Source organism: Rhamphochromis longiceps, linkage group LG20, assembly GCF_057381845.1.
Source record: "Rhamphochromis longiceps isolate RC_006_pf linkage group LG20, R_longiceps_female_GT1.1, whole genome shotgun sequence".
NCBI classification, from domain to species: domain Eukaryota; kingdom Metazoa; phylum Chordata; class Actinopteri; order Cichliformes; family Cichlidae; genus Rhamphochromis; species Rhamphochromis longiceps.
The window spans coordinates 37,879,410-37,905,647 of NC_140576.1; the positions used below are offsets into that span (position 1 = coordinate 37,879,410).

At 44.2% G+C, this 26,238-nt stretch overlaps 1 protein-coding gene across 1 annotated transcript; it reads right to left on the reverse strand.

Annotated features, from left to right (window-relative positions):
- Positions 1 to 8,015: 8,015 nt before the first annotated feature.
- LOC146645922 (L-rhamnose-binding lectin SML-like) lies at positions 8,016 to 17,120 on the reverse strand. The gene is made up of 12 exons (XM_085393479.1): positions 17,050 to 17,120; positions 16,563 to 16,595; positions 14,424 to 14,519; positions 13,891 to 13,984; positions 13,632 to 13,726; positions 13,492 to 13,536; positions 13,264 to 13,402; positions 13,074 to 13,171; positions 9,004 to 9,089; positions 8,745 to 8,879; positions 8,343 to 8,454; positions 8,016 to 8,170 (listed from the first exon to the last, which is right to left on the reverse strand). Exons 1-12 carry the CDS (start codon positions 17,081 to 17,083, stop codon positions 8,103 to 8,105), a joined length of 1,035 nt encoding a protein of 344 aa, XP_085249605.1. The 5' UTR covers positions 17,084 to 17,120; the 3' UTR covers positions 8,016 to 8,102.
- Positions 17,121 to 26,238: the final 9,118 nt, after the last annotated feature.

A 26,238-nucleotide genomic window follows, 5' to 3' on the forward strand; every position in this document is an offset into this window, starting at 1 on the left:
GTGGCGCGGCTGCCCCTCTGTTGGTCTTCCATGGTCTCTTGTGTTCTGGGGGCCTCTGGATGTCTGGAGTTTTGATCTCCTCCATACCTGCTTCATACCCTGGAGGACGGGGCTGTGGCTCCCCCACACCCTCTAGCAGATCGTTACATGGAGAAACCTTTGGAATGCAAGCATGCTGATCCACACAGGTGTGCACACAGGTGTACACACGGGTATTCACAGACGCGGACTACAGCTTTCTTGGCTGCTGCCTCAAAGCACATTGTGCGCTGTCAATCTTGCGTGCTGCACAATATCGTTTATTATTTAGTATCTACTGATATCTACTGCTAGCTAGTTTATTGTGATGGTGCCGTTTTTTTTTTTATTATGTTGCTCTTTGTTGTTTGCTTTCTCTTCTGTTTTTTTTCTTCATACAGGTGACCCAGGTGTTTTGTTTTTTTTGTTTGTTTTTTTGACGAGACTAGGGAGGCAAACTGAAAACACTCACATAAGACGCAGACCTTCACAATAAAACAGGAAACACATACACGCAATGACATAACCCACCAACTTAACACAGACTGGGGGACACAGAACATAGGAACATGAACCATGAAACAGAAGAGTACAAACACCCAAGGCAACCAAAACCACAGAATACTAATAAACTAAACATAAACACGGAGTCGCAGACTCCGGACCATGACAATTTGTCTGTAAAGCACAAGCAAGTGAAAATGTAATGCGCTACCATTAATTTGTCCACTAGAGGGAAATGTTTAGCCGGTGATACTTCTGTTATCCTGTTATTTTGTTTTATACGATTGTGAAATGTATTTTTATGGGTTATGTTAAGAAATATACTCTAAACACTTCTTCAGTAAAGACTCAGAGAAGAGAAACACACAGAACTTCTTGCTAGCAAGGGCGGCCTCCAGACTGAGACTCGCACTGAGAAACTGCCCGGTCTTTATTTATACTTCAGTGGGTGCGTGTGTGTGTGTGTGTGTGTGTGTGTGTGTGTGTGTGTGTGTGTGTGTGTGTGTGTGTGTGTGTGTGTGTGTGTGTGTTCCTGCTGATCAAAGGGTCATATAACATGAAAGCACAAAAGGTACATCCTTGGTCAGGAAGACCCCTCACCCTAGATGGTTCACCCTAGATAACACAGTGAAGAAGTCCAGCAGTTCATCTAAAGGTTCAAGGTTCAAGGTTCTTTATTTGTCACATGCATAGTTATACAAGTATAACACACAGTGAAATGTAGCCTGACACGCTCCTCGACATGTGCAAAAATGGGGGGGGGGGGGGGGGGGGTGTAGAGGAAGAACATTATATATATATATATAAACACCCAGCACGCCCCTGCGGGCGGTTGATCCTTCAAGCTCGGGTCCTCTACCAGAGGCCTGGGAGCTTGAGCGTCCTGCAGTATCTTAGCTGTTCCCAGGACTGCGCTCTTCTGGACAGAGATCTCCGATGTTGTTCCCGGGATCTGCTGGAGCCACTCGCCTAGCTTGGGAATCACCGCACCTAGTGCTCCGATTACCACGGGGACCACCGTTACCTTCACCCTCCACATCCTCTCGAGCTCTTCTCTGAGCCCTTGGTATTTCTCCAGCTTCTCGTGTTCCTTCTTCCTGATATTGCTGTCATTCGGAACCGCTACATCGATCACTACGGCCGTCTTCTTCTGTTTGTCTACCACCACTATGTCCGGTTGGTTAGCCACCACCATTTTGTCCGTCTGTATCTGGAAGTCCCACAGGATCTTAGCTCGGTCATTCTCCACCACCCTTGGGGGCATCTCCCATTTTGACCTCGGGACTTCCAGGTTATACTCGGCACAGATGTTCCTGTACACTATGCCGGCCACTTGGTTATGGCGTTCCATGTATGCCTTGCCTGCTAGCATCTTGCACCCTGCTGTTATGTGCTGGATTGTCTCTGGGGCATCTTTACACAGCCTGCACCTGGGGTCTTGCCTGGTGTGATAGACCCCAGCCTCTATGGATCTTGTGCTCAGAGCTTGTTCTTGTGCTGCCATGATTAGTGCCTCTGTGCTGTCTTTCAGTCCAGCTTTGTCCAGCCACTGGTAGGATTTCTGGATATCAGCCACCTCCTCTATCTGCCGGTGGTACATACCGTGCAGGGGCCTGTCCTTCCATGATGGTTCCTCGTCTCCCTCCTCTTTCTTGGGTTTCTGCTGCCTGAGGTATTCACTGAGCACTCGGTCAGTTGGGGCCATCTTCCCAATGTATTCTTGGATGTTCCTTGTCTCATCCTGGACTGTGGTGCTGACACTCACCAGTCCCCGGCCCCCTTCCTTCCGCTTAGCGTACAGCCTCAGGGTGCTGGACTTGGGGTGAAACCCTCCATGCATGGTAAGGAGCTTTCTTGTCTTTATGTCAGTGGCTTCTATCTCCTCCTTTGGCCAGCCTATTACCCCAGCAGGGTACCTGATCACGGGCAGGGCGTACGTGTTGATGGCCCGGATCTTGTTCTTACCATTCAGCTGACTCCTCAGGACTTGCCTGACCCTCTGCAGGTACTTGGTGGTTGCAGCTTTTCTAGCGGCCTCTTCATGGTTCCCTTTCGCCTGCGGGATCCCCAAGTACTTGTAACTGTCCTCTATGTCTGCAATGTTGACTTCTGGTAGTTCAATCCCCTCAGTTCTGACTACCTTCCCTCTCTTTGTTACCATCCGACTACACTTCTCCAGTCCGAACGACATTCCAATGTCATTGCTGTATAGCCTGGTAGTGTGGATCAGTGAATCGATGTCTCGTTCACTCTTGGCATACAGCTTGATGTCATCCATGTACAGGAGGTGGCTGACAACTGCTCCGTTCCGTAGTCGGTATCCGTAGCCAGTCTTGTTAATGATCTCACTGAGGGGGTTCAGGCCTATGCAGAACAGCAGTGGGGACAGAGCATCTCCTTGGTAGATCCCGCACTTGATGGTGACTTGTGCTATGGGCTTGGAGTTGGCCTCTAGTGTTGTACGCCACATCCCCATTGAGTTCCTGATGAAGGCTCTTAGGGTCCCCTTGATGTTGTACAATTCTAGGCATTCCAGTATCCAGCTGTGGGGCATTGAGTCATAGGCCTTCTTGTAATCAATCCAGGCAGTGCACAGGTTGGTCAGTCTGGTCTTGCAGTCTCGGCTGATTGTTCTGTCTACCAGTAGCTGGTGTTTTGCGCCTCTGGTATTCTTGCCAATTCCTTTCTGTGTCCCGCTCATGTATTGACCCATGTGCCTGTTCATCTTAGCCGATATGATGCCTGACAGGAGCTTCCATGTAGTACTGAGGCAGGTTATTGGTCGGTAGTTGAAGGGGACCGGTCCCTTCTTGGGGTCCTTGGGGATCAGGACCGTCCGACCTTCGGTTAGCCATTCCGGGTGTCTCTCGTTAACTAGCAGCTGGTTCATTTGTGCTGCCAGACGCTCGTGGAGTGCAGTCAGCTTCTTCAGCCAGTAGGCGGGAACCATGTCGGGCCCTGGTGCTGTCCAACTCTTCATACTGGAGACCCTTTCTTGGATATCTGCCACTGTGATGGTTACTGGACCCTGTTCAGGGAGGTCGCTGTGGTCAGCCCTCAGATCCTCTAGCCAGTGAGCATTGCCGTTATGGGTTGCATCCTTCTCCCATATGCTCTTCCAGTATTGCTCTGTCTCCAGCCTCAGTGGTGCTGTTCTCATATTGTTCACCTGCCACTGAGAGTACACCTTGGCTGGTTCTGTGGAGAACCGCTCGTTTATTCTCCTGCATTCTATCTCTCTGGTGTACCTCCTCAAGCATCTAGCCAAGGCTGTGAGTCTTTGCTTGGCAGTTTCCAAGGCCTCAGGTATGGACAGCTTGCTATACTTCTTAGGTACCTTCTTTGTTGCACCTTTCTCCTTCTCCATTGAGGGTATTGCTCCTTGTGGCTGTTCAACTTATACCCCAGCATCTCACTGATCACATAAGAGCATAAGAGCCAAGTTGAGCACACAGCCCTGTGGCGTGGCCATGTTCAGGATCCGTGTGGAAGATGTCCAGCTCCCCATTCTCACCACCTAAAGCCTGTTGAAGAGAAAGTCTCTGATCCAGTGGCACAACTGTGTCGACAAACCCAGGTTACGAAGCTTTACAGCCAGCTGAACTGGGCTCACCATGATGAAAGCCAAGCTTAAGTCAACAAATAGCATCCTAAAATGAGAGTTGTGTTCAGGGTGGGTCAGGGCTTAATGCAGGGCTAATGCGACCACATCCTCTGTTGAACGGTTCCACATGTGTGCAAACCGATGTCTGTCCAGACCAACAGGAATGACGTCCTTGATCCCCAAATGTTGATTCTGTTCATCTGGACGTAGCGTTTTCAGTGGGTCGCTTTGTCACTCATCCAAGCAGTAGCGGTTTTTGATAGTGGCGACATGGGCGGTTGCCCAGGGCGGCATCGCGGTGAGGGTGGTATCACGGGCATCTCCAAAAAGAAGTTGCTCGTACTCATGCTGCCCCAACATCAGCCAGCGCATTTTGAAGTTGGCATAGGCACCGGTCGGTTTTCTGCCGCCCATTTGCTGGGTGTAAGGGCGCCCTCCGTTTGCGAGGTGCGCCTGCTGCTTGCGGCACAGGGAGGAGAGGGTGGGGCGACGGGGGATTCTCTGGCTGGAGCAGCAGCTAATAACCAACTTGCAAAATAAAACAAAATAAAAACAAACCAACAATCACAAAACCACCAGATGTTATGATACAGAGTTATGATTTGCACCAATGTTTTTTTTAAATTCTATAAAGTGAGCGCGAGAGCCCTCGGTGCGCCTGCTCGCTGCTGTGGTGAAGTCAAAGTAAACACTATTGTCATCTCCGCTACATTCAGTCCAGTTTATAGAGAGATGAGACGACCAGTTACAGTAGTGCAAGTAAACAAACAATAAATATAAGAAGAGTAAGAAAATAAATATACACTTTAGGACTCGGGGTAAAGGGATCAATAACAATTTAAAATTTACATTTTGATGATTTAAAGTCTCACACACAACCTGTCAAAAGGGGAGGGGTCAGCTGCTTCCAAATAGAGCACATTTCATTCATAATGTTTTAAATCCAAGCCCATTATGTATTCCTGATTTGAATCCTGGGTTAGGTTATGTTGTGGTGATCCTCGGGTTGGGGGATGGGTGCAAAATTAAAACCAATGGAAGGTGGACAAGACAAGTTTAAAGCCATCAGGTCTTCAGTTTAGAAAAACAAGAAAAAAAGAGGAGGGGAAACGAGCAAAAGATACAGGTAAGCAGATGTGTGATTGGATAATGGCAGGTTATCCTGGAACAATCAGAATCAGAATACTTTATTAATCCCTAAGGAAATTATGTGGGTTACAGTTGGTCCAAGAAGAAATTCTAAAAATAGTAACAGTAACAGACTAAACTTTGTTTGTTAGCCACTTGGCTATGATAGTAAACCGTAGAAACTGATGTAGCTTACTGAATCTTTTGGACTGTGTTCAGCACAATATTCACCCTCTGGAGTCCAGGGTATAATTGGCTGTTTTTGACTACTTTTGATTTTACCTCTATATTTCACCTTTAAAATATGTTTTTCTTGCCTTGTTTGGTATCATTATTTTCAGCACAACCTCAAATATCTGAAATTTGAGTTATTTTTTCATTTTGGCATACTATATTATATTATATTATATTATTATATATACACAATTGATCTAAATTCAGACAAAAAAATTCAAAATCCGAGTAGAAAAAGGTTGTATTTTTTACTGTAAAACCCACAAACATGTTTAACAAATCATTTTCATAACTTGAAATGCAAATAGAAATTGTACACTTCTAAAGATATGCACAAATTTTGCAAACAACAAAGTTATATGGTACTATTTACCTAAAAATGTGTGAATGGGTGGATGACTGGATATGTAGAGCGCTTTGGGGTCCTTAGGGACTAGTAAAGCGCTATATAAATACAGGCCATTTACCATTTAAAAATGCAGCCATGTCCTCAGGCGTTTTTTTATATAACCATTTAAATCTATTTACAGAACAATCAGCTGTGCTGCATCAAATAAGAAGGCACACAAATTATTTGTGCCAGTCCAAAAAAATAGTTTGTGTTCAGTATAAGACAGAAGATAACAGCACAGGCCTAAACCCTGCAGGTCTGACAGCAGGAGGTGCATCAGTCCAGTTTTCCATGTGGGAACAGCGTTTACACTGGAATCTGCCTTTTATGGCTTTTTGGGGGCAAATATGAATTTCAGCAGTCTCACTGACACACAATACAAAACAATAACTACACAACACACTAACTACAGCCTTCAAACACGCTAAACGTCACTAATGTCTCACATATGAAAACTTGCTCTCTCTCTTTTTTTCGCTCGCCCGCTTTCCGTTGCGGGTGTCACTCCTAAAAACTTCCCCTTCTGCCTAAACAACAAGTGACACATGTTGCCATATCATTTTTTTGATTGGCTGACATGTTAAAATCTAGCACAAATAGGGAAGGGGTGTTATTTCTTTTTCTTTTTTCTGTCATGGTCCTGAGTCCTTACTCAGTGATTTTGTGTTTAGTGTATTTATTGATGTTATTATTATTATTATTATTTATGGGCTGTTTTGTGTTTTGGGGTTTTGGATGCTGGGTTCCTGGGTTTGTGCTCCCCCTGTTGGTCCCTGGTGTTAGTGTTCCCCTGTCTCGTCAGGTTAATCAGGCCCAGCTGTGTCTCCCACCTGTGTGTGATTTCCCAGTGTGTCTCTGTGTATTTATAGTGTGTGTCTGCCTCTGTTCCTCGTCGCGTCGTCTGTGTTCATCCTCTGTGTCACCCTGTGTTTCTGCGTTGCTCCGTGAACCTCTCTGTGTCTCCACTATGTGCTCTCCCTGCAGTTCTCCTCTCGTGTTTCAGGTTTGCCATTCTATAGTTTAGTTTTCCCAGTTTAGGTTATCCTCAGTTCTGTTTTGCCATCCCCACTTTGTGTTCTGTCTTCTCTAATAAACCTCCCTGCTTCTCAAGTAAGTGCTGCAAAGTCCTCCTTCTCCGAACTTCACACGGCTGCAGCCCCAGTCGTGACATTTTCACTCGCAAGCGGAGAGTGTTTGCTAGCGCTGTCCGTAGAAAACGTCATTTTTACTGTTGTTCCCGCTGTAAACACCACTGTTTTGTTCAGAAAAAAACATTGTGTGTATTTTTTAGCATAACTCTGGTTTTACGTGGCCCATCGACACAATTCAAAAACTGGCGTATAGTTTGAAGACCGCAGTTTCGACCCAAGTTGAAATGGAGACTCTGAGTCGCTGCATCTTGTAGCTGTGTTGTCTTAAATTGGTCATGTGATTTTGATGCACCGGCGCGTCCGTCGACCCCAGAGGTTAATTAGCCATTGTCAGTTGTTTATTTGTTAAAATAACAGTTTTTACAGTAAAATATGTTAATGTACAATCCTTAATATATTTTATGTGTGGGTGTGGGGTGGGGTAGAGAGTACAGGGGACGGGGTGGGGAGGCACCAGAGGGGGTGTTCGCCCAGGGCACCAAACAGGCTAGGACCGCCACTGCATCCAAGTGACTTCTTCAGTCTCAGCTGACTGCAGGTTTCCCCATTCTTATAAACATACATTTGCATAATGAGTGAAACCAGCCCACTGAATAAACAATGGGCTGGGAGGTGTTGAGGTTTAAATTTATTATCTTAAATGTTTATATGCTGATTATATTGCTTCATATGAGAAAGGCCTAACTCTGAGTACACTCTGTGCCAAAAAAGTGCTGACAGGAAACTGCATGCTTTTGCAGAAGCGTGCTTTTACAGCTAGGAAGTGAAACCAGCTAGACTGTTTGAATTTTCTAAATTATATTCTATATTGTGTCACTTACACAAACCTGTGTGTGTGGCTTTACTAAATTATTTTCAGTATATTACACAAAGTGAGAATGAAATTAGGAAAACAGGTGAGACTGATTGCTGCTCAGGATATCTATTTATTCATGTTTATTGTGATAGGAAATCATATTGATCAATACCCTCCAGCAGTGATGTCATCGAGGCTTGACATCCTGCTGGAAGTGACATCAGCAGTGAGGCTGTGACATCATCATGTCAGACGTGTCAGAACACGAAGGAGCAGTTATGGACCTCTGACACAAACAAACCCTCTCTGTGAGTTACATCCCACATCGTTGACAAAATCTCGTCCTGTAAAGAATCAAAACAAAGAAATAAAATCAGAGGTCTGTGCTGTAAATGTTTTCTTCTTCTCTAATGTAAAAAGAACAAACACAGTTCTTATAAAGACCTAAGATCACATGACTTCAGTCAATATAAAAACCAAACACATTTCATCAACAGGCCCACTTTCAGTTTGTACCATTAAAGTTTATCTCCATACAATCTTCTTCTCCTCCATAGTTGTCAGGTTGTCCATTACCCCAGTTTGTGAAGTCAAACTGGGAACCATCACTCCACTTCCACACAGTTTCCTGGAAGAATAAAGTTCAGTTTGTTCTGATGTACTTTGATGCATCTATGCTGAGAGTGCAGACATGAGACCTCTTACACCACTCGAACACAACGAAGGTTCATTTTGTTTGTGCAGGTAAAAAATGAAAAGAAAAGTCAAGTCAACAGCAACATCTGTCTCCAGGAACAAAGTCCTGATTAATCAGTCTGTCACATGTTGACCTTTGAATCAAACTGATGAATATGAAGAGAAACATATGAAATATCAGAAACAGCTGCAGCTCATCCTCTTTATCTGTGAAACACTTACAGTCTCTCTGTCGTTGCCTCCAACCCAAGCTGGTGTATACGACCCTGCTGCTGTGTAAATGAGCTCTCTGATGAAGGTGTACTCAGCTGTGCTGTGGAATGAGGCCAGATTTCCACCGAGTGTCTGACAGGAACTCTGAGGAGGAAGATGAGGTGCACAGAAGATGAAAAGTGTGAGAATGCATTTAAAATCAGTCAAAGACAGAAAGTCTTTATATCATCAGTGATGCAGCGACAGCTGCTGTTATTTCCTGATGTACCTCAGCATCAGTCCAGGTCTTCAAGCTGCTTTTAAAGATGAAACAGCGACCTCCAAACCAAGTCCAACCAGCAGGGCAGGAAGGAGCTGCAGCATGATTGTAAAGTTAAAATGTCAATAATCAGATTAATAATTCCTCAAAAGACAAAGAAAATACCTAGCCGTGTTCCACTACTGAGTCTATTTGAATTTAAGCTGATGAGGTTCATTTGACATTATTCCTTCTGCGATACCTGGTTACAGACTCAGCACTCTATGCCTTCATAGCCACCTTGGATGACTTCCACTACATCACTTTGAATGCTATACTTCCAACTTTCACACAGTATGTCGTCTGTTTTACCAGCTGAGAGAGAACTTGTTATGAGGCAACAGGCAGATACGTTACGAGCCCCACAGGACACTGAGTGTATCAGTGATTACATAACCATCTGCTCAGACTCCATTATCTCAGCTCGGACTATACATTGTTATTCGGATAACAAGCCGTGGGTGAAAGAACATCACAGCTCTCCTCAACGATAAAAAGAGGGCCACAGAGAGGAGGTGGAAAGGGTTTCGTTTTTATTGAAGGGCACGATCAGAGAGGCTATGGACAGTTGCAGGAGAAAGCTGGAGTGGGAACTCCAGCAGAACAACATGAGAAAGCTCTGGAGTGGCATGAAGATATGTCTTTGTAGGTTCTCAGTCACCCAGGTCACGGTAGTCTAAGGAGCTTGAAAAGTCCTGAAAAGCGTCACTGGACTCACGCCATTCAAAAGCAGAGCTGAGGGCCAACAGGTTGAATTTGTTCTTCTACAGATTTGACACTGCAGCTAACGCTCACCCCCCGACTGACTTAACTGTAGTCAGCCTACAGTCCAAAGCCACACCACTCTCTCTCCCTCTTTCTCCTCATTGCACCTGAGCATACTGTGAAAGTCCTGACACTCCTGCTCCACCTGTAACTTTTACCTAGGACCAGGTTCAGAGACAAATGAACGACTCCACTAAAAAAGCCTGAAAGACCAGACAGGGTGAGTCCCGGTGTCCTCGAGGCCTGTGCACCAGTGCTGTGGAAGACGTCATCCCTCTTTCCTGTACCAAACACGCTCAGTCGTGTCTACGCCCACCTGGACCAACCGGTGAGCACTGGGAGGGTCGTGTTTTTTGACTATCCAGTGCATTCAACACCATCAGGCCGACCCTCCTGGGTGATAAACTGATAGTGATGCAGGTAGATGCCTCTGCGGTGTCCTGGATTGTTGATTACCTGACAGGAAGACCACAATATGTGCGTCTTCAACACTTTGTGTCTGACAATGTGATCAGGAACACAGAGGCAACACAAGGGACCATGCTCTCCCCTCTTCACTTTCTACGCCACAGACTTCAGCCACTGCACAGAGACCTCCATCTTCAGAAGGTTGCTGATGACTCTGCAGCGGTTGGATGCATCAGTGAGAGTGATGAGATGGAGTACCAGGCTGTGGTCGACTCCTCTGTCACATGGTGCGAGCAGAATCATCTGCAGCTCAGTGTGACAAAAGCCCTGATTGTGGACTTTAGGAGGACCAGGAAAGCTGCGACCTGTGTTTCAAACCAGGGGGTCAACGTGGACACGGTGAAGGACTATAAATACCTCAGAGTACACATTAAATAAAGTAGACTGGGTACTCTACAGTAAGGCCAGAGATATCTGTATTTTCTGCGTCTTTTAGTGTGTTTTGGACAGTGCTCAGGATTTTCTATCAGGCTGTTGTTACCAGTCCTGTCCTCTATGCTCTTGCATGCTGGGACAACAGGTTGAGGTTCACAGATGCTAACAGACTAAATAAACTGATCTGCAAGGCCAGTAATGTTGTGGGGATGGAGCCGGACTCCCTTAAGGTGGTGTCTGAGACGTGGATGTTGTCCAAGAGAAGGACGATGTTGGACGACACCTCCCACCCACTCCACGACATGCTGGCCAGTTAAAGAGCCAGCACGGAAGCCCACACGCAGAATAGGTGAGAACAATACCAGGAACTCAGGGAAACCGACTGGATGATGAGGATGATTAGAAACCGGTAAGAACACAGCTGAACTAACTAATGAGAAACTGGGAAGTAGAAATGAACAAAGTACACACAGACAAAAGGCTAACACAATAAAACAGGAAACCAACATGAAAACTAAACACTGACAGAAGACCAAACTGAAAACGCTGGGTCAGCGGCCCAGGAACCCTGACAGTGGCGCTGTAACATAGTAACTGGATGGCTCTGTTTTTTAATCAGCTTATAACAACACATTATAAATAAACTGTGACAACATTCCTCATAACACACCTGGTTATGAGGAATCCATAATCCAGTTATTTGAGCAGAACTTATTGAGATACGCCTGCACCAATCCATCGATGTGCGTCATTAAATGTAGAACATCCTGATGGTGTTACTTTACAGGGCGCACACAGCTGAAAACGTTAAACTGTGACTGTCACCAGTTAACATGGGCGTGTTTCTTAAATCAGCAGCAGGTGTTCAACAGCTGACGGAGTGAACATGTCACGTCCCCGTGTCTACCCAGCCGGCCCCGCAAGGCTACATGTGTATTGTTTCTCTCTCACTCTCTCCTCACCGCTCTGCCTGGGCGGAGCTCACTGTGGGCTCCCACCCTCCCACACACCTGTTCGCAATTAAGCTGCCATTATCTTCCCACCATTTAAGGCCGGGACGCTGTGCTTCTGGTCGCTGGACGGTTGTGCGAGACACGTTAGCGATTCTCTCAGCTCCGTGAATTTGTGCTTGTTTTTCAGACTGTGAGTAATTTTCCTCTCCTGTGTGACAGTTGTGTGACTTCCCCACTATATGAACGTGTGAGTTTCCCCTTGGACCCACGGATCCCCAGATTGTCCCCTTTCACCAGGCACGTGCAGAGGGGGGGCGGGAGGGGCTTGAGCACCCCCCCTTTCCTGATGGGTGCCCAAAGTGCCCTTGTGTTTGTAATGTTTGTGTGCGTGCGGAGTCCTGTCTGTGCCCCTCAACAATAATGTTTAACTATTAATCCCATTTTTACTAAATAAAAGGATCTGGCTTGCATCAGACCTGGGCGGTCCAGAGCTGTAGGAGAAACACAAATTAACTCAGAGAGGCAGACTGATGCAGCAAAACCATGAAGTATGGTGTACAGCGTACACTGTACTCTATAGCACCCAGGAGTATTAGCTTATTACGTACACATTGGTCAGTTGTCTTGTGGCAACTGACGAATTGAAACAAATGAGCATAACAATGCGACAAACATTACCTGTCCTCTTATTAACTGCACAAGTAGTGCTGGTCATAGCTGCTTGCTGACTGGGTAAGGCTGTCATGGGTCTGTAGCTCTGTCACCGATTTAGGGAACATATTTAGTTTTAAACACGGGCAGAGGAGGCAGAGGAGCAGAGACCCGAGGAGGCCGCCGGTCCGAGTGTCAGGTGAACTGAACTTCAGGTAAGAAGTTATGACCTGCAGTCTATCTGGGTCAGATATAAACCAAGTTTAGGTGGAGTTTATTTTAGCTGTGCTGACTTTTTACAGTCAGTTACAACAACTCGTACTGTGTAATAGCTAGCATGACGGAGTTTCTATACAGCTGGGTGGGTGCTATGATGTTACTGATAGTGAACTTTATTTTATTCATAAGGTTAGTTAGTAGAGTTTCCAATCGTCTCGCATTCAGAGGAAATATTACGAAAGTACGAAGTACGAATAAAAGTACCTTTTGTTCGTTCAAATGACTTTGTAAACACTTTTTGAATTCTGTTTTTAAATGTCAGCTGATTTTAATTTTAAATGTCACTTTGATTGGTTTTATTTTTATTTTATCATTATTTTATAATATTTGTATTTATTTGATGATTAAATCACGAGGTGTTCACTCAGGATCTAAAACAAACTGACGAAATCTTCGTGACTGATGATTTTCTGATGATTCTTTTCAGCACAGAAAGGTTCATCTTTTAAAAATGATGAAGAATTTTCATTTTCATTCACTTCAAAAACAAGTCTGAATGTACCGACCCTAAAAGATTATCTTTAGAAGTTTATTATTTGAGTTACTTACCCTGACAAGTGTAAAACACCTCCAGGTACTTATAAATGCCACGACACGGGTCTTCTGAGATATTTGCATCAACAGTACAGCTGTTTTTCCCATTACAGCTGTGAACGCAGGTCAAAGGTGAATCAGCAAAAATTCACTGCGTCATCTGAGAGAAGATGGAGAGCTGAAGAAACAGAGTCAGCATCTGTACCTGTTAGTTACATAGTTCATGCTTCCTGACCAGAAGCAGTTAACATTTTGGAGCTGATAGTCAGGACGTCCATCAGAGCACGTGGTCGTGTCACGGCGACCATAATAAGCCCAGGAGACGACTATAACCTGTCCTTCATCTGAGGAAGAGTTCATAGAGTCAAACTGTAACCATGGTGATATTTTTAACTGCATTAAATGTAGAAAGACATAGAAGCTGTGTTCTCACCACACTGAAGGTTTGACTGGAAGTTTTGACATGTTACATTGCGGCCTGAAACAGACACAGATCCCATAGAAACTGTAATCATTCATGTACAGATTGGGTTCATCAGTCATTTCTAATCACAGGTTTAACAGAGTCGTTACGTGGCAAGCAGTCGTAGGTGGTCTCCAGGTATTTGCAGACTCCAGGATCATAAGTAATGTTTGACTTTATGTCACACTCGGTTTTTCCATCACAGCTGCAGGGAGACAGAAACAGCTGGTTTTCAGCTCAAAGATATGAAACAAGTTACTTTCAGGTGATCATTTACTTCCTGTTAGTTTGAGTAAAGCTGTTCAACAGGTTTTAGTTTGTTTCTTCTTTTGAATCAAAGGCTCACTTCTACCATCCCACAGTGCTCACCTGTTCCTCACGTTGTTCACAGCGTCACCGTGAGAGCAGATTACTTCACCTCCACATCTGTACTCAGCTGACCTCACAATGATCATTCCACCCACTGTTATACAGACACAGTATGAGAGAAAAGGAACAACTCAACACAACATGCAATAATCCAGGTTTCAGGCTTCAGTTTCAGACTCAGATGCTGCAGATCCATAAATAATGAGGATTGTACCTCTGTACACCACCACAGTGGATATTACATTAACTCTGATCAAGGAGGAAACTTTAAGTCAGTGTTTTTGTTTCTAATCTACATCAAATGTTTCTGAACTTTTATACACAGTCCAACATCCTCAGAGCTTTTTTAAAGAATAAATGCACTGTTGGTTTGTTGATCAGGAAAATACAATTTAAACTGAAAATAAGCAGCTGTGCATAAAAAGGCTGTAAACTATAAACAGTTCATCCAATACTTGTTAAGTTTGTTGAATTTAGCCTGAGAGTCTGAATTTGATCTGCAGTGAATTCTTGGACACTATTTTCCATCTTACCACAGCTCAGGCGATGAACACTGAGGCCGTTAGAGGTGACCACTCTCCCTGTGGATATGGGGGTCACAGGAGGAGAAACTTGAGCTCTGATAAAGCCTGAAATAAAAATAAATGTATAATAATGTAATAATGTAAATGTATAATGTAAAATAAATGCTAGGTTTAAGCCCGGGTCATCTTTTCAGAAGCCCGGGGTCTTTTGGAGTGTAATTTGTTTCATAGTTAGAGGCCTGACTGACAACTGTATAAAACAAAAACCACACACAATATTCGAAGCACATAGCGCACAGTCGTAAATTCCCCCTAATTTTGGTATCAATCAATCAATCAATCAATCAATCAAGGCTTTATTCGCCACATGCAGGTTGCCCTGCAGTGAAATTTGAGCAGCTACCAAAGCAAATCATTGGCACTGTACAAATAATGTAAATATGACGGTGTATCACAAAAGATTGATATCAAACTGATCACTTGACCCATTTTGACTCTATCCAGTCCTTTAAATCCAGATTGAAAGCATATCTATTTGATTTGGCTTTCCTGACCAGTTAATACCCTTTTAAATCTTTTAAATTTTTAACTTTTAAATCTTTTATTAAATTTATGCTTTTATTATTAATGTTCCTGCTGTTTTTGTCTTCTTAGTGGATTTTGTACACTGAACAAAAATATAAACGCAACACCTTTGTTACTGCTCCCATTCCCCATGGGATGGACGTAGAGACCTAAAATTCATTCCAGATACACAATATAACCATCCCTCCCAAACAGTGGTCACAAATCAGTCCAAATGTGTGGTAGTGGGCACATCTGCTATATTGAGATAATCCATCCCACCTCACAGGTGTGCCACATCAGGATGCTGATCTGACATCATGAGTAGTGCACAGGTGTACCTCAGACTGCCCACAACAAAAGGCCACCCTGGAATGTGCAGTTTTGTCTCACAGCAAAATGCTTCTCGAAACAATGCCACAGCGAATGAGCGAGTAATCAAAGATAAAGGCGGTCCAATGAAATATCAGAGTGTGTGACCATTTTTTTGGGTGGAGACTTTTTGTTTAGCCAGGCAGTGCATGTTACAAAAGCAAAGACTATCAATAATTCAGAACACAAACACTGCATCACCGACCCAGGACCCTGACAGAGGCCATGTTTCCATATTGCACATGTACTGTAGTGATGGAAGTGAAATGAATGAAGAAATACATAAAGGCAACACGTGAACAAGAGGAGCTTCATAGAGCTCATCTTAAAAAAGCAAATGTGTTTGCCACAAGATCACATTCAGGTCACAATTGTGATGGGAAAAGCTGTCAGACAGGACAGGCTTTAAAAAAGAAGACGCCTCTTGGATGAAAGTGGAAACTCCAGAAACCTTTTGCATGAAGGTGTAGCTGTGTACAGTGACATGTTATGTTTTTCAGTATTTTTCCTATTTTGTTTTGGCGCTCTCTTGTCCTGTGTCAGTGTGCACAGTTTGGCTTCCCTCGTCCCGTTAGCCTCAATTAGTCCCAGCTGTGTTCCCTCTTGTTTCACATCCTCGCCTTAGCCTAGGTGTATTTAAGTCCTCTGTCGTCCTCTGCTTGTTGTTCTGTTGGCCTCTGTGTTTCCCTGTATTCCATATTTTTGAGTCTCCAGTTCTCTCCTGAGTTTTTGTGTCTTTGAGTGTTTTTGCCACAGCAATAAAGCTGCCTCTTTCAGTTCATCCTTTTGTATCTGCGCCCTGTAATTTGGATCCTCACTCTACCTGCTGCACAGCCGGACCTGAAAAGTTCTTCACGCAGTCAGAGTTGAAGTAACACTTCTGTCTAAATACTGTGAGTGTGAGCCCCCCCACCAGGTTGCAATCCAAAGCCTCTATCCCTGATTTCCTCACATGTCAACAAGGAGCCCCACAACATCCAGAACCCCCCCCCCGCCCAGCAGCCACCAGACAGGGTTCATTTCATTTTCACTGGGAACAGAAATAAGATTTTAAAAAGGTGTGTGTGAAGGATAGAGTTTAGATTTTAGATCACACAAATACAATATTTAGTAGTTACAGACAGAAGAAGAAGAGGTGAGCTCTAATAATGAGAAAGTTCACAGAAAGGCTCTCTGTGACCAGAATATAAGAAGCAGTAAAACAGCATTTACCTGAAGTGATGAGTGAACAGGTTGCTGCCAGCACTGAAAGAGACAGAAAGAAAGCTCAGTGTCAGACTGTGTGTTTGATATCAAGTTGAATTCACCTCAAAACATGAAACAGAAATGAAAAGCAAACAGGAGAAAGCTGCTGCTTTCATTCACACCTGGATTCTTTGGAAACTCTTTCTAAACAGCAGATTTCAATGACACATTTATTCTCTTCATCTTTGTCAATAAACTTATTTGTGTTGACAGTTTGACTTCAACTCTTCAAAGTAAATGATCAGCCATGAATTGCTCTCAGGACTCTGTGAAGCCTAACTGTCCTGCTGAGGTGATGCAAACATGTATTTAGGATGTTAGATGAACTGATCCAATAAAGCAGAAAGAAAAGCATGTCACAGTACAGCACAGTGGAAAGCTAGAAAAGGATTAGACTGAACATGTGCAGCTGATTTCATGTATAAATAAAGGATGATCAGTGTGTTGTACTCACACAGTGTGCTGCTGAGTCCGGAGCAGAGCATCATGTTAGGAGATCTGGATTACAGTGAAGAGCTGATGGAGGATCAAACACAGAGCTGCTGGATTCACTCTGTTTGAATAAAACTTGTAATGTATATGCAAAGTGCAAAAAACCCAAAATGCAGATTATCTTCTATCTCAGATGTAAATGAATAAGGAAATAAAACTACTTTACATTAAAAGTTATGTAAGCCTGGATCAGCTGACCCAGTGACAGCTGGGAGAGGCTCACATCTCATATTTGTTGATTGGTTAAATCAGTTTAGCAACTGGTAAGAATTATTTTTTTCTTAAAACACGATACAAATTATTGCAACTTTTTTTTGTAATGATTCAGATGTCGTGAAGAGCTGTTCCAAAGTTTAGGAGCTACAGTTTGAAAATGTGATCACGTCTGGATTTAAATGAAGAGCACAGAACAGTTCAAAGAGCCTGATCAGCTCAGAGAGAAAGTGACACTCCCCTGTTCATTAACAGCGTCCTAAAGAGGGAACAAAGAGGACGGAGACCAAGTGGACGACACAGACACACATGCAGCAACAGCTGTGGGTGTTCAACACACCAGTGTTTACAGTGGTTTAAATGGGGTGGTACAGCAGGTGGATGTTTTAGCTGCTTGATGTTTGTAGTGATAAAACGATTATTAAAAAAGAAAAACAGGGTGCAGCATGAGTGCAGCAGGAACACATTTGTATAGAAAATTTTCACATTTGCATGGATTATCTCCGCACGTCTCTCTGGTCAAAGCACGCAAAGGAGAAAGATTTGAGAAAGTGGGTGAAAATGTGTTCTGAAGCCAGTTCACGAGGAAAACAGAGTTTCAAAAACACTCACAGTATTTAGACAGAAGTGTTACTTCAACTCTGACTGCGTGAAGAACTTTTCAGGTCCGGCTGTGCAGCAGGTAGAGTGAGGATCCAAATTACAGGGCGCAGATACAAAAGGATGAACTGAAAGAGGCAGCTTTATTGCTGTGGCAAAAACACTCAAAGACACAAAAACTCAGGAGAGAACTGGAGACTCAAAAATATGGAATACAGGGAAACACAGAGGCCAACAGAACAACAAGCAGAGGACGACAGAGGACTTAAATACACCTAGGCTAAGGCGAGGATGTGAAACAAGAGGGAACACAGCTGGGACTAATTGAGGCTAACGGGACGAGGGAAGCCAAACTGTGCACACTGACACAGGACAAGAGAGCGCCAAAACAAAATAGGAAAAATACTGAAAAACATAACATGTCACTGTACACAGCTACACCTTCATGCAAAAGGTTTCTGGAGTTTCCACTTTCATCCAAGAGGCGTCTTCTTTTTTAAAGCCTGTCCTGTCTGACAGCTTTTCCCATCACAATTGTGACCTGAATGTGATCTTGTGGCAAACACATTTGCTTTTTTAAGATGAGCTCTATGAAGCTCCTCTTGTTCACGTGTTGCCTTTATGTATTTCTTCATTCATTTCACTTCCATCACTACAGTACATGTGCAATATGGAAACATGGCCTCTGTCAGGGTCCTGGGTCGATGATGCAGTGTTTGTGTTCTGAATTATTGATAGTCTTTGCTTTTGTAACATGCACTGCCTGGCTAAACAAAAAGTCTCCACCCAAAAAAAAGGTCACACACTCTGATATTTCATTGGACCGCCTTTATCTTTGATTACTCGCTCATTCGCTGTGGCATTGTTTCGAGAAGCTTCTGCAGTGTCACAAGATTTATCTCCATCCAGTGTTGCATTAACTTTTTACCAACAACCTGAGTCTGCTGCACAAAGCCTTCTCCAGCACAGCCAAAGATTCTCAATGGGGTTTAGGTTTGGACTCAGTGGTGGCTAATCCATGTGTGACAATGATGTCTCATGCTGGAAGAACAACTCTTTCACAATTTGAGCTCGATGAATCCTAGCATTATCGTCTTGGAATATGCTCATGCCATCAGGGAAGAAAAAATCCATTGATGGGATAACCTGGTCATTCAGTATAGTCAGGTAGTCAGCTGACCTCATTCTTGGAGCACATACTATTGCTGAACCTCGACCTGACCAACTGCAGCAGTCCTAGAGCACTGCCCCCACAGGCTTGTACAGTAGGCACCAAGCATGGTGGGTGCATCACTTCACCTGCCTCTCTTCTTACCCTGATGTGCCATCATTCTGGAAGAGAGTAAATCTGGACTCAGACCACATGACCTTCTTCCAGTGCTCCAGAATCCAATCTTTATGCTCCCTCGCAAATTACATTTTTTTCTGGCCACATTCCTACCTCTAAGATGCTCTGTCCCCACTGTCCACTAGCTGTTTTCTCTGCTTGATGCATGACAATGGTTTGACCCTTTTTACACACACTATCATCTTTTCCACGACCACGAGATGTGTCTTTCAACAAGGTTGTTTAAGAAATGAGAAGCAACTCATTGCATCATTTGGGCAACTTGTTGCCAACTGAAAGATAATCACCATTCAGTATTTGTCCAATAGGAGGCTCATACCTAATTGATTAGTTACATCCAGTTGGCGAAGCAGTGTAGTTAAAAAGGTTTGAAGTTAAATCCTGCTAAATGGGACAATGGCATCACCTACTATTGCAAATGTCACCCTGCATTGACTATGAAGGGCGCAGAATTGTGAGTAATCTTCAGAGTGATGAAGGATTCCCACAGAGGTAACGAATGTAAATGTTGTGGAAAGAAATCATGTTGCTAGTCCATAACATTAATAGAAATTGACTTGGTTATTTTTGGTTAAATATCATTTGCTGTGGGTTACTTCTGTCATCCTTATGTTGGGTTAGATGTTCGTTCCATGTGAGACTTCGTTACCAGGAAAGAGACTAGCGAACTATGCCGTCTTTTCACACAGGGCTCACACTGGTTGTTCACCAAAATTAACCATTCTACTTTGTTGGTCTTTGTCATGAATGCAGGTATGTGACTGTGCACTGCTGTTAGAGTTTGATACACAGCCCTCCTCTTTGCATTTTTATAATACGTTATTGTTCCATGTGTCCTCTCAGGTTCCCTGTTTTTGTGTTCCTTTGCGGTACTCTCTGTAGTTGCCTCCCAGTTTAGACTGTCGAGGTACGGCTGTGCAGCACGCAGGATGTTGGACCCAAACGCAAAACACTCGATGGAGCAGTAAACTTGGTGTTGGCACAAGACATTGAGGAAGATAACAGTGGAGGAATTATATCCTTAAAATTATTCATAGCACTTTCAGAAAGACATTTACTGTGATGTACCTTGAAGTTCTTAAAATATTCACTCAGAGGGCTTATGAGGCGATGAGAGGAGCAAGGGAGTGGCTGGAAATGGCTCAGGTTTCAGATGAGGTGAGGTTGTGACCTTTAAGTGGGGAAGCAGGGGGCGAGAAGGTCCACAGCTCTGTGAATCCATAGAGGAGGGAGCCATCAAAGGATGAGCAGGCAGGTGAATTGTTGAGGTGAGTATCCCAGTGGATAGGAAACCACTTCTTGAGACTAGAGGATGGAAGCACACTCGGAAACACAAGGAGAAATGCTCTTACTAGCACTCATAAACTATAAATCTAAGGAACACAAACTAGGCCTGGTTTCTGCTTTGAGAGATAGATCATCTGGCAGAGACTGGATGGTCCATATACAGTGAGTGGAAAGGGCTATGGGGCGATTGCCACCCAGCTTGGTGAAAAAAGAACAACTGTTGGAGCAATTTTCAGGAAATGGAAGAGGCTAATGATGACTGTCAATGTCCCTCGGACTGGGGCCAGGCGTGGGGTTTCAATGATGCCAAGAATGGTGAAGAATCAGCCCAGAACTACACGGGAGGAGCTGGTCAATGCCATGAAGAGAGCTGGGACCATCGTTTCCAAGGCTACTATCAGTAATACACTAAGACGTCATGGTTTAAAATCTTGCATCGCATGGAAGGTTCCCCTGCTTAAGTCAGCCCATGTCCAGGCCCATGTGAAGTTTGCCAGGGACCATCTGGATGGTCCAGAGGAGTCATGGGAGAAGGTCCTGTGGTTAGATGAGACAAAAGTAGAACATTTTGGTCTTAACTCCATTCGCCATGTTTGGAGGAAGAAGCATGATGAGTATCATCCCAATAATACCATACCTACAGTGAAGCATGGGGCTGGAAGCATCAAGCTCTGGGGGTGTTTTTCTGCACAGGGGACAGGACGACTGCACTGTATTAAGGAGAGGATGAATGGGGCCATGTATTGTGACATATTGGGTAAAAACCTCCTTCCCTCAGTCAGAGCATTAAAGATGGGTCGTGGCTGGGTCTTCCAACATGACAATGACCCAAAGCACACAGCCAGCAAAACCAAGGAGTGGCTCCGTAAGAAGCATATCAAGGTTCAGGAGTAGCCTAGCCAGTCTCCAGACCTAAATCAAATAGAAAATCTTTGGAGGGAGCTGAAACTCCATGTTGCTCAGCGACAGCCCCGAAATCTGACAGATCTAGAGAAGATCTTTATGGATGAGTGGGCCAAAATCCCTCCTGCAGTGTGTGCAAACCTGGTGAAGAACTACAGGAACCGTTTGACCTCGGTAATTGTTAACAAAGGCTTCTGTACTAAATATTATTATTTTTTGACTCAAGTGATCAAATACTTATTTGACACAGTAATTCACAAATAAATTGTTCAAAAATCATACAATGTGATTTCTGGATTTTTCTTTTTAGATTCTGTCTCTCACAGTGGAAATCTAACCTATGCTGAAAACTGTAGACCCCTCCATGATTTCTAAGTAAGAGAACGCGCAAAATCACAGGGTGATCAAATACTTATTGACCTCACTGTATACTGCTGCTGATGAGACAGAGCTGATCCAGCCAGGGAGTGGAAGGGCCCCAATCTCATTATCAGGCACTCAGATTTTACACATTTTTTTATTGAAAGGTCAAATTCAAAGGTCAAGCCTCTAGGAAGTAGATCTAAATACAAGCACAAGAGACTCCAGACCACCAAATTAAAACAGGAAGTAACAGATGACAAATACACTGCATGCATATTCGACTGAGTTTAAAATAAAGAAGACTGAGTGAACAGAATACAAACAAAAGGATCTCAGAAACTCAGAAGTAAAGGAATGTAATAAAAAACAAGGAAATTGTATCAGTAAGGAGATAACAAGACCTATGGACACTAAGAAAAACAGGAAGCTAAATGCAAACACCACAGAATACAGAATCATAAGACAATCAAGAAAATAAAACTAGAACGAACAATGAATGCACTTGAAACAATTCAGGGTTCAGTATCTTGTCCAAGGTTACTTTGGCATGCAGGCTGGAGCGGCCAGGGATTGGACAACCAAATGCTCCAATTACTAGATCTCCTGCGCCACAACCCCAGCAAGAATCACAAAAACAAAACAATTTTTTTTTAAAAAACTAGGTCGAATGTATGGTAATCGACAGGGTGCGGCAGGAGGCCAGCAAGGAACACATTTGTTTGGATTTGCATGGAAAATGTCCATGTGAGAGAGAGCACGAAAAGGAGACAGTATTTTGGAGAATGAGTTAAAATGTGTAATTGAGTTGGTTACTGGGGAAAGCATCATTATTGCTTCAAAAATCTTTAGTATTATTGAGAAAGCGGTTTGCATCAACTGTGACTGTGTGAAGAAATGTTGAACTAGTCCATGAAAAACACAACATACCATTGAACATACCAGCTACAGCAACATGCAAAAGTTAAACATGTGACTGAGAATGGTTACAATCCAAGTCTAATGGTGTGATAAAGTGTTTGTCCCTTTGCTGATTTCTTGTATGTTTGTCATACTTAAATGTTTCAGATCATCAAAGAAATTTAAATATCAGACAAAGATACAAGTAAACAGAAAATGCAGTTTCTAAATGAAAGTGTTGGGGTCACTTTTTCATACCACTGTAAGTAGGTTCAGAAAAAGTGACCTTTCTGCAGACAAACTCCTCAGCTCCAAGTGTAGAAACCATCCAAAATATTCCAGTACCAGCAACTAAAATAGGTTAATGAGCTTCTGTGCCAAGGCCGAGTGGCCGGTGATACTCGGAGTTACTCGCCAAGGGGGCAAGGACTCTTTGTGGTCACACGGCAAGTGGGAGATGTTGACTAGGACAAGGGAGGAACCACACAAACAAAGCATGGAGAAAGGCTGAAACCACTTCTCTGGTGAGCATGGTGAAAGAAAGAGATGAGTTGGGTCCGGAGGTGCCAAATTCCACAATTCCCACCTCCCTCCATTTTGATAACCATCTCACACAGGCCCAGAAAGCGGATGTTGCTGCATTGCAACAACGTTTTGCAGATGTGCACCAATTTAACACACTTCTGTTCGGCGTGTTCAGAGCCCCGGTCACTTTTCAGCGTGTCATGGACTGGGTGCTGCAGCCGCACGCTGCATATACTGCTGCCTACCTGGATGATGTTATCATCTACAGTGACACGTGGGTGGAGCATGTACAAGAGGCGGCAGTGGTCCTGGGGTCCCTGTAGATCAGGTGTTCAAGGCTCGCCCCAGAGGAGAGGGAGAGGTGTTTCCACGCTTGGGAATATCTCTATTGCGGCTGTGCTGGGCAATTTCGTAGCAGCCTTAAGATCCCGCCTGCTGGGAATCTCGGAAATACTGGTGGGTGGTTCATCTTTTCCTAAGCCCTGATTTTTGCTCTCTGTAAGATTCTATCACCAACAAACCTCACATCTCCTACGTGCTTTTGTGGACATTTCTCTGACACCTCTTTAGCTTCCCATACCCACCACCACTCTGAACAACAAGGTTTTTGCAATGATCATCCACAACACTGAACCTGTACGGTTAATCCCCTCTAATTTTCGCTCTTTTGGCTCTTAACAGAGGTGGTTGCATCTTTTTCCCTCTCTTATCTTTCCTGTTTGGCTCTTTGTCTTTGTCTAGTCTCGTCTGATACTCTCTCAGTCTTTTTCTGTAAAAACTAAGGAATTATGGATTTGATCAACTGGTCTCTTAATGAAATTGACACCTTCTTATCGATGAGAAGCCTGGGCTCGAGGAAGCCCAATCATCCTGCAGAGACGTTTGCTGCTGGACATGCAACAGCTGGCAAAGTGGAGTGTCGTGTGCCTGGCAACGTTCTCAACAGAGGACATTTGAAAGACATCCAACTATTCGGAACCATGATAGGTTCCATCAGGTTTTGCCTGATCAGAATTGGCTCAAACCTGGCTTATCGAAGAATAAAGAAGCTGCTCAAAATCCCACAAGGGCTGGCCGACACTGCAATGGGCAAGGCCATGAGTACTCAGACTTTGCTTATTGAACATAACATGGATAAGATCTTGGAGAAGCTCACGACTCTGCAACAGGGAATCGATAGATCTGGGGACCAGTGATGGACATTAGATCAGCTGGAAAATTGGATGAGCTTTGTTCGCACTAAACCAAACCCAAACAACCATTATCTTCATGCGGCTGCCCGGGGCCAGCCAGGAGATGGCTGTGTTCAGCGCCGGAAAGATGGCTGCAGGATCGTATGGGGCTGTTGTGTACCTCAGCTAACTCCATACCCGATACCACCCCTGTTGCAAGTCACATGTTGTTTTCTATGGTGTAAGACATGAAGATCCATGTGCTTTTCTGTGCTGAGGTGTTTTTTTCTGTTCTCAAACTGCTCTCCTGTAGGAGCACAGTGTGGGATCCTCTCCCCTTGTGTATTACTTTCAGTGTTTTCTTACCTTCCTACCTGTTTCCGACCTGTCTTCCCAATGTGAGGTTTGTGCAATGTAAGTATGGTCAGAAGGGGGTCAAATTTTCACTGCAGGTAACATGTATATGTAACATTGCATGTGACAAATAAAGGTTTGATTGATTGATTGATTGATTGATTGATTGATTGATTGATTGATTGATTGATTGACAACCGACCACTGGGAAACTAAAACTTTCTCCACACCTACGTCCCCAGATACTGGGACAGTAGCAACAATAAGGCAGTGAACTGGAGTTTATTCTGCCATGCCCACTGTCTCAAGTTTACTTTTCCTTCAGGTCCCCGGAAGTGTCACCCCCTGCTCTACTGACCTTTTTCTCCAGGCCAAGAAATACCTAGCAACAATATAGCCCTATCTTTACCACCACATTCCCCCTATGACTGTACCATTGGTCTCCTTCCTGGCGCCATGCTCTCCACTCATACAAGCTTTGTATGAGTAGAGGGAGGGAGGCGATGGAGAAATGTATCAAGGAGTCATTGGCGGCAGGAACCATTTGCCACTCTACCTCCCCAGTAGGGACAGAATTTTTGACAGGCAATGGAAGTCTCGTACTGCTGACCTCCGACTATAAAAAATTCCAGGGGTATCCCACCTTTGAGACTGCAGCACAAAGGCCTTGCTGTCCAGGCCTTTGTTTGAGGGCTCCAACCAAAAAGACTGCAGGAACACATTCACCTATATGTACCAAAAAATTTAACAACAGCCCTAATTGAAGCAGTACGAGCTGAACATGTGCTTGGCTCAGAGGAATATACCTTCAGCACAAGTCATTGAGTGCACCAGGCAGACTGTGAGGGGAGCAACAACAAAGAAATGACCCACCAAATCTCCAGTATGCCCCCTCGATGGCTACAATGGGGGACTTGAAGAGCTCCCTGGCAAGCTAGAGGTGAATGCTACCAGTGTGGTTAGCTGGGCCACATCGCATGCTACTGTCCAGCACCGAGTGCATAAACCCCAGCACCACAGTCAAAGTAAGGTTGGGTGGCATAAAGTAGGAACTGCCACCCACAACAAACCCTCCCAACCTCACTAAGCCACAATTGCAGGTTGGTTGGGTTGGCGTCTAGAAGCCGGATCCAGACTGTCCCTGGTTTGCACTAGTACCCTTCCCGGTATTGATGGCCCAAGTCCACAGGATTTGAAGCCCACAGATCTCCGTATCACAGCAGTCACTGGTGAACGGGCCAGAGTGGTAGGAAAAAGATCTCTCCAGATAACTGTTTCTACCTGCACTGTTGACCACAAGTTCTGTTTAGCCAACATACAAGACCCCTGCATCATTGGTCCAAACATGCTGACCAAATAGGAGGCCACAGTGGATGTACCCAGAGCTACTCTATATTTGGGCACTAAGGCTGTGGAACTTCACACCACGGAAGAAGTGTGGCAGCTTGTTCCCACCTCTAAAGCCAGTATTGGAGAGCCTGAAGTATAA

What these genes read in the sequence shown, in the direction of transcription:
- LOC146645922 (XM_085393479.1), bottom strand. Translation starts at nt 17,083, where the DNA reads ATGATGCTCTGCTCCGGACTCAGCAGCACACTGT. An exon ending in ATGAACTATGTAACTAACAG is followed by an intron (nt 13,172 to 13,263) that starts GTACAGATGCTG and finishes CTGCGTTCACAG; the next exon opens with CTGTAATGGGAAAAACAGCT. An exon ending in AGACCTGGACTGATGCTGAG is followed by an intron (nt 8,880 to 9,003) that starts GTACATCAGGAA and finishes CTTCCTCCTCAG; the next exon opens with AGTTCCTGTCAGACACTCGG.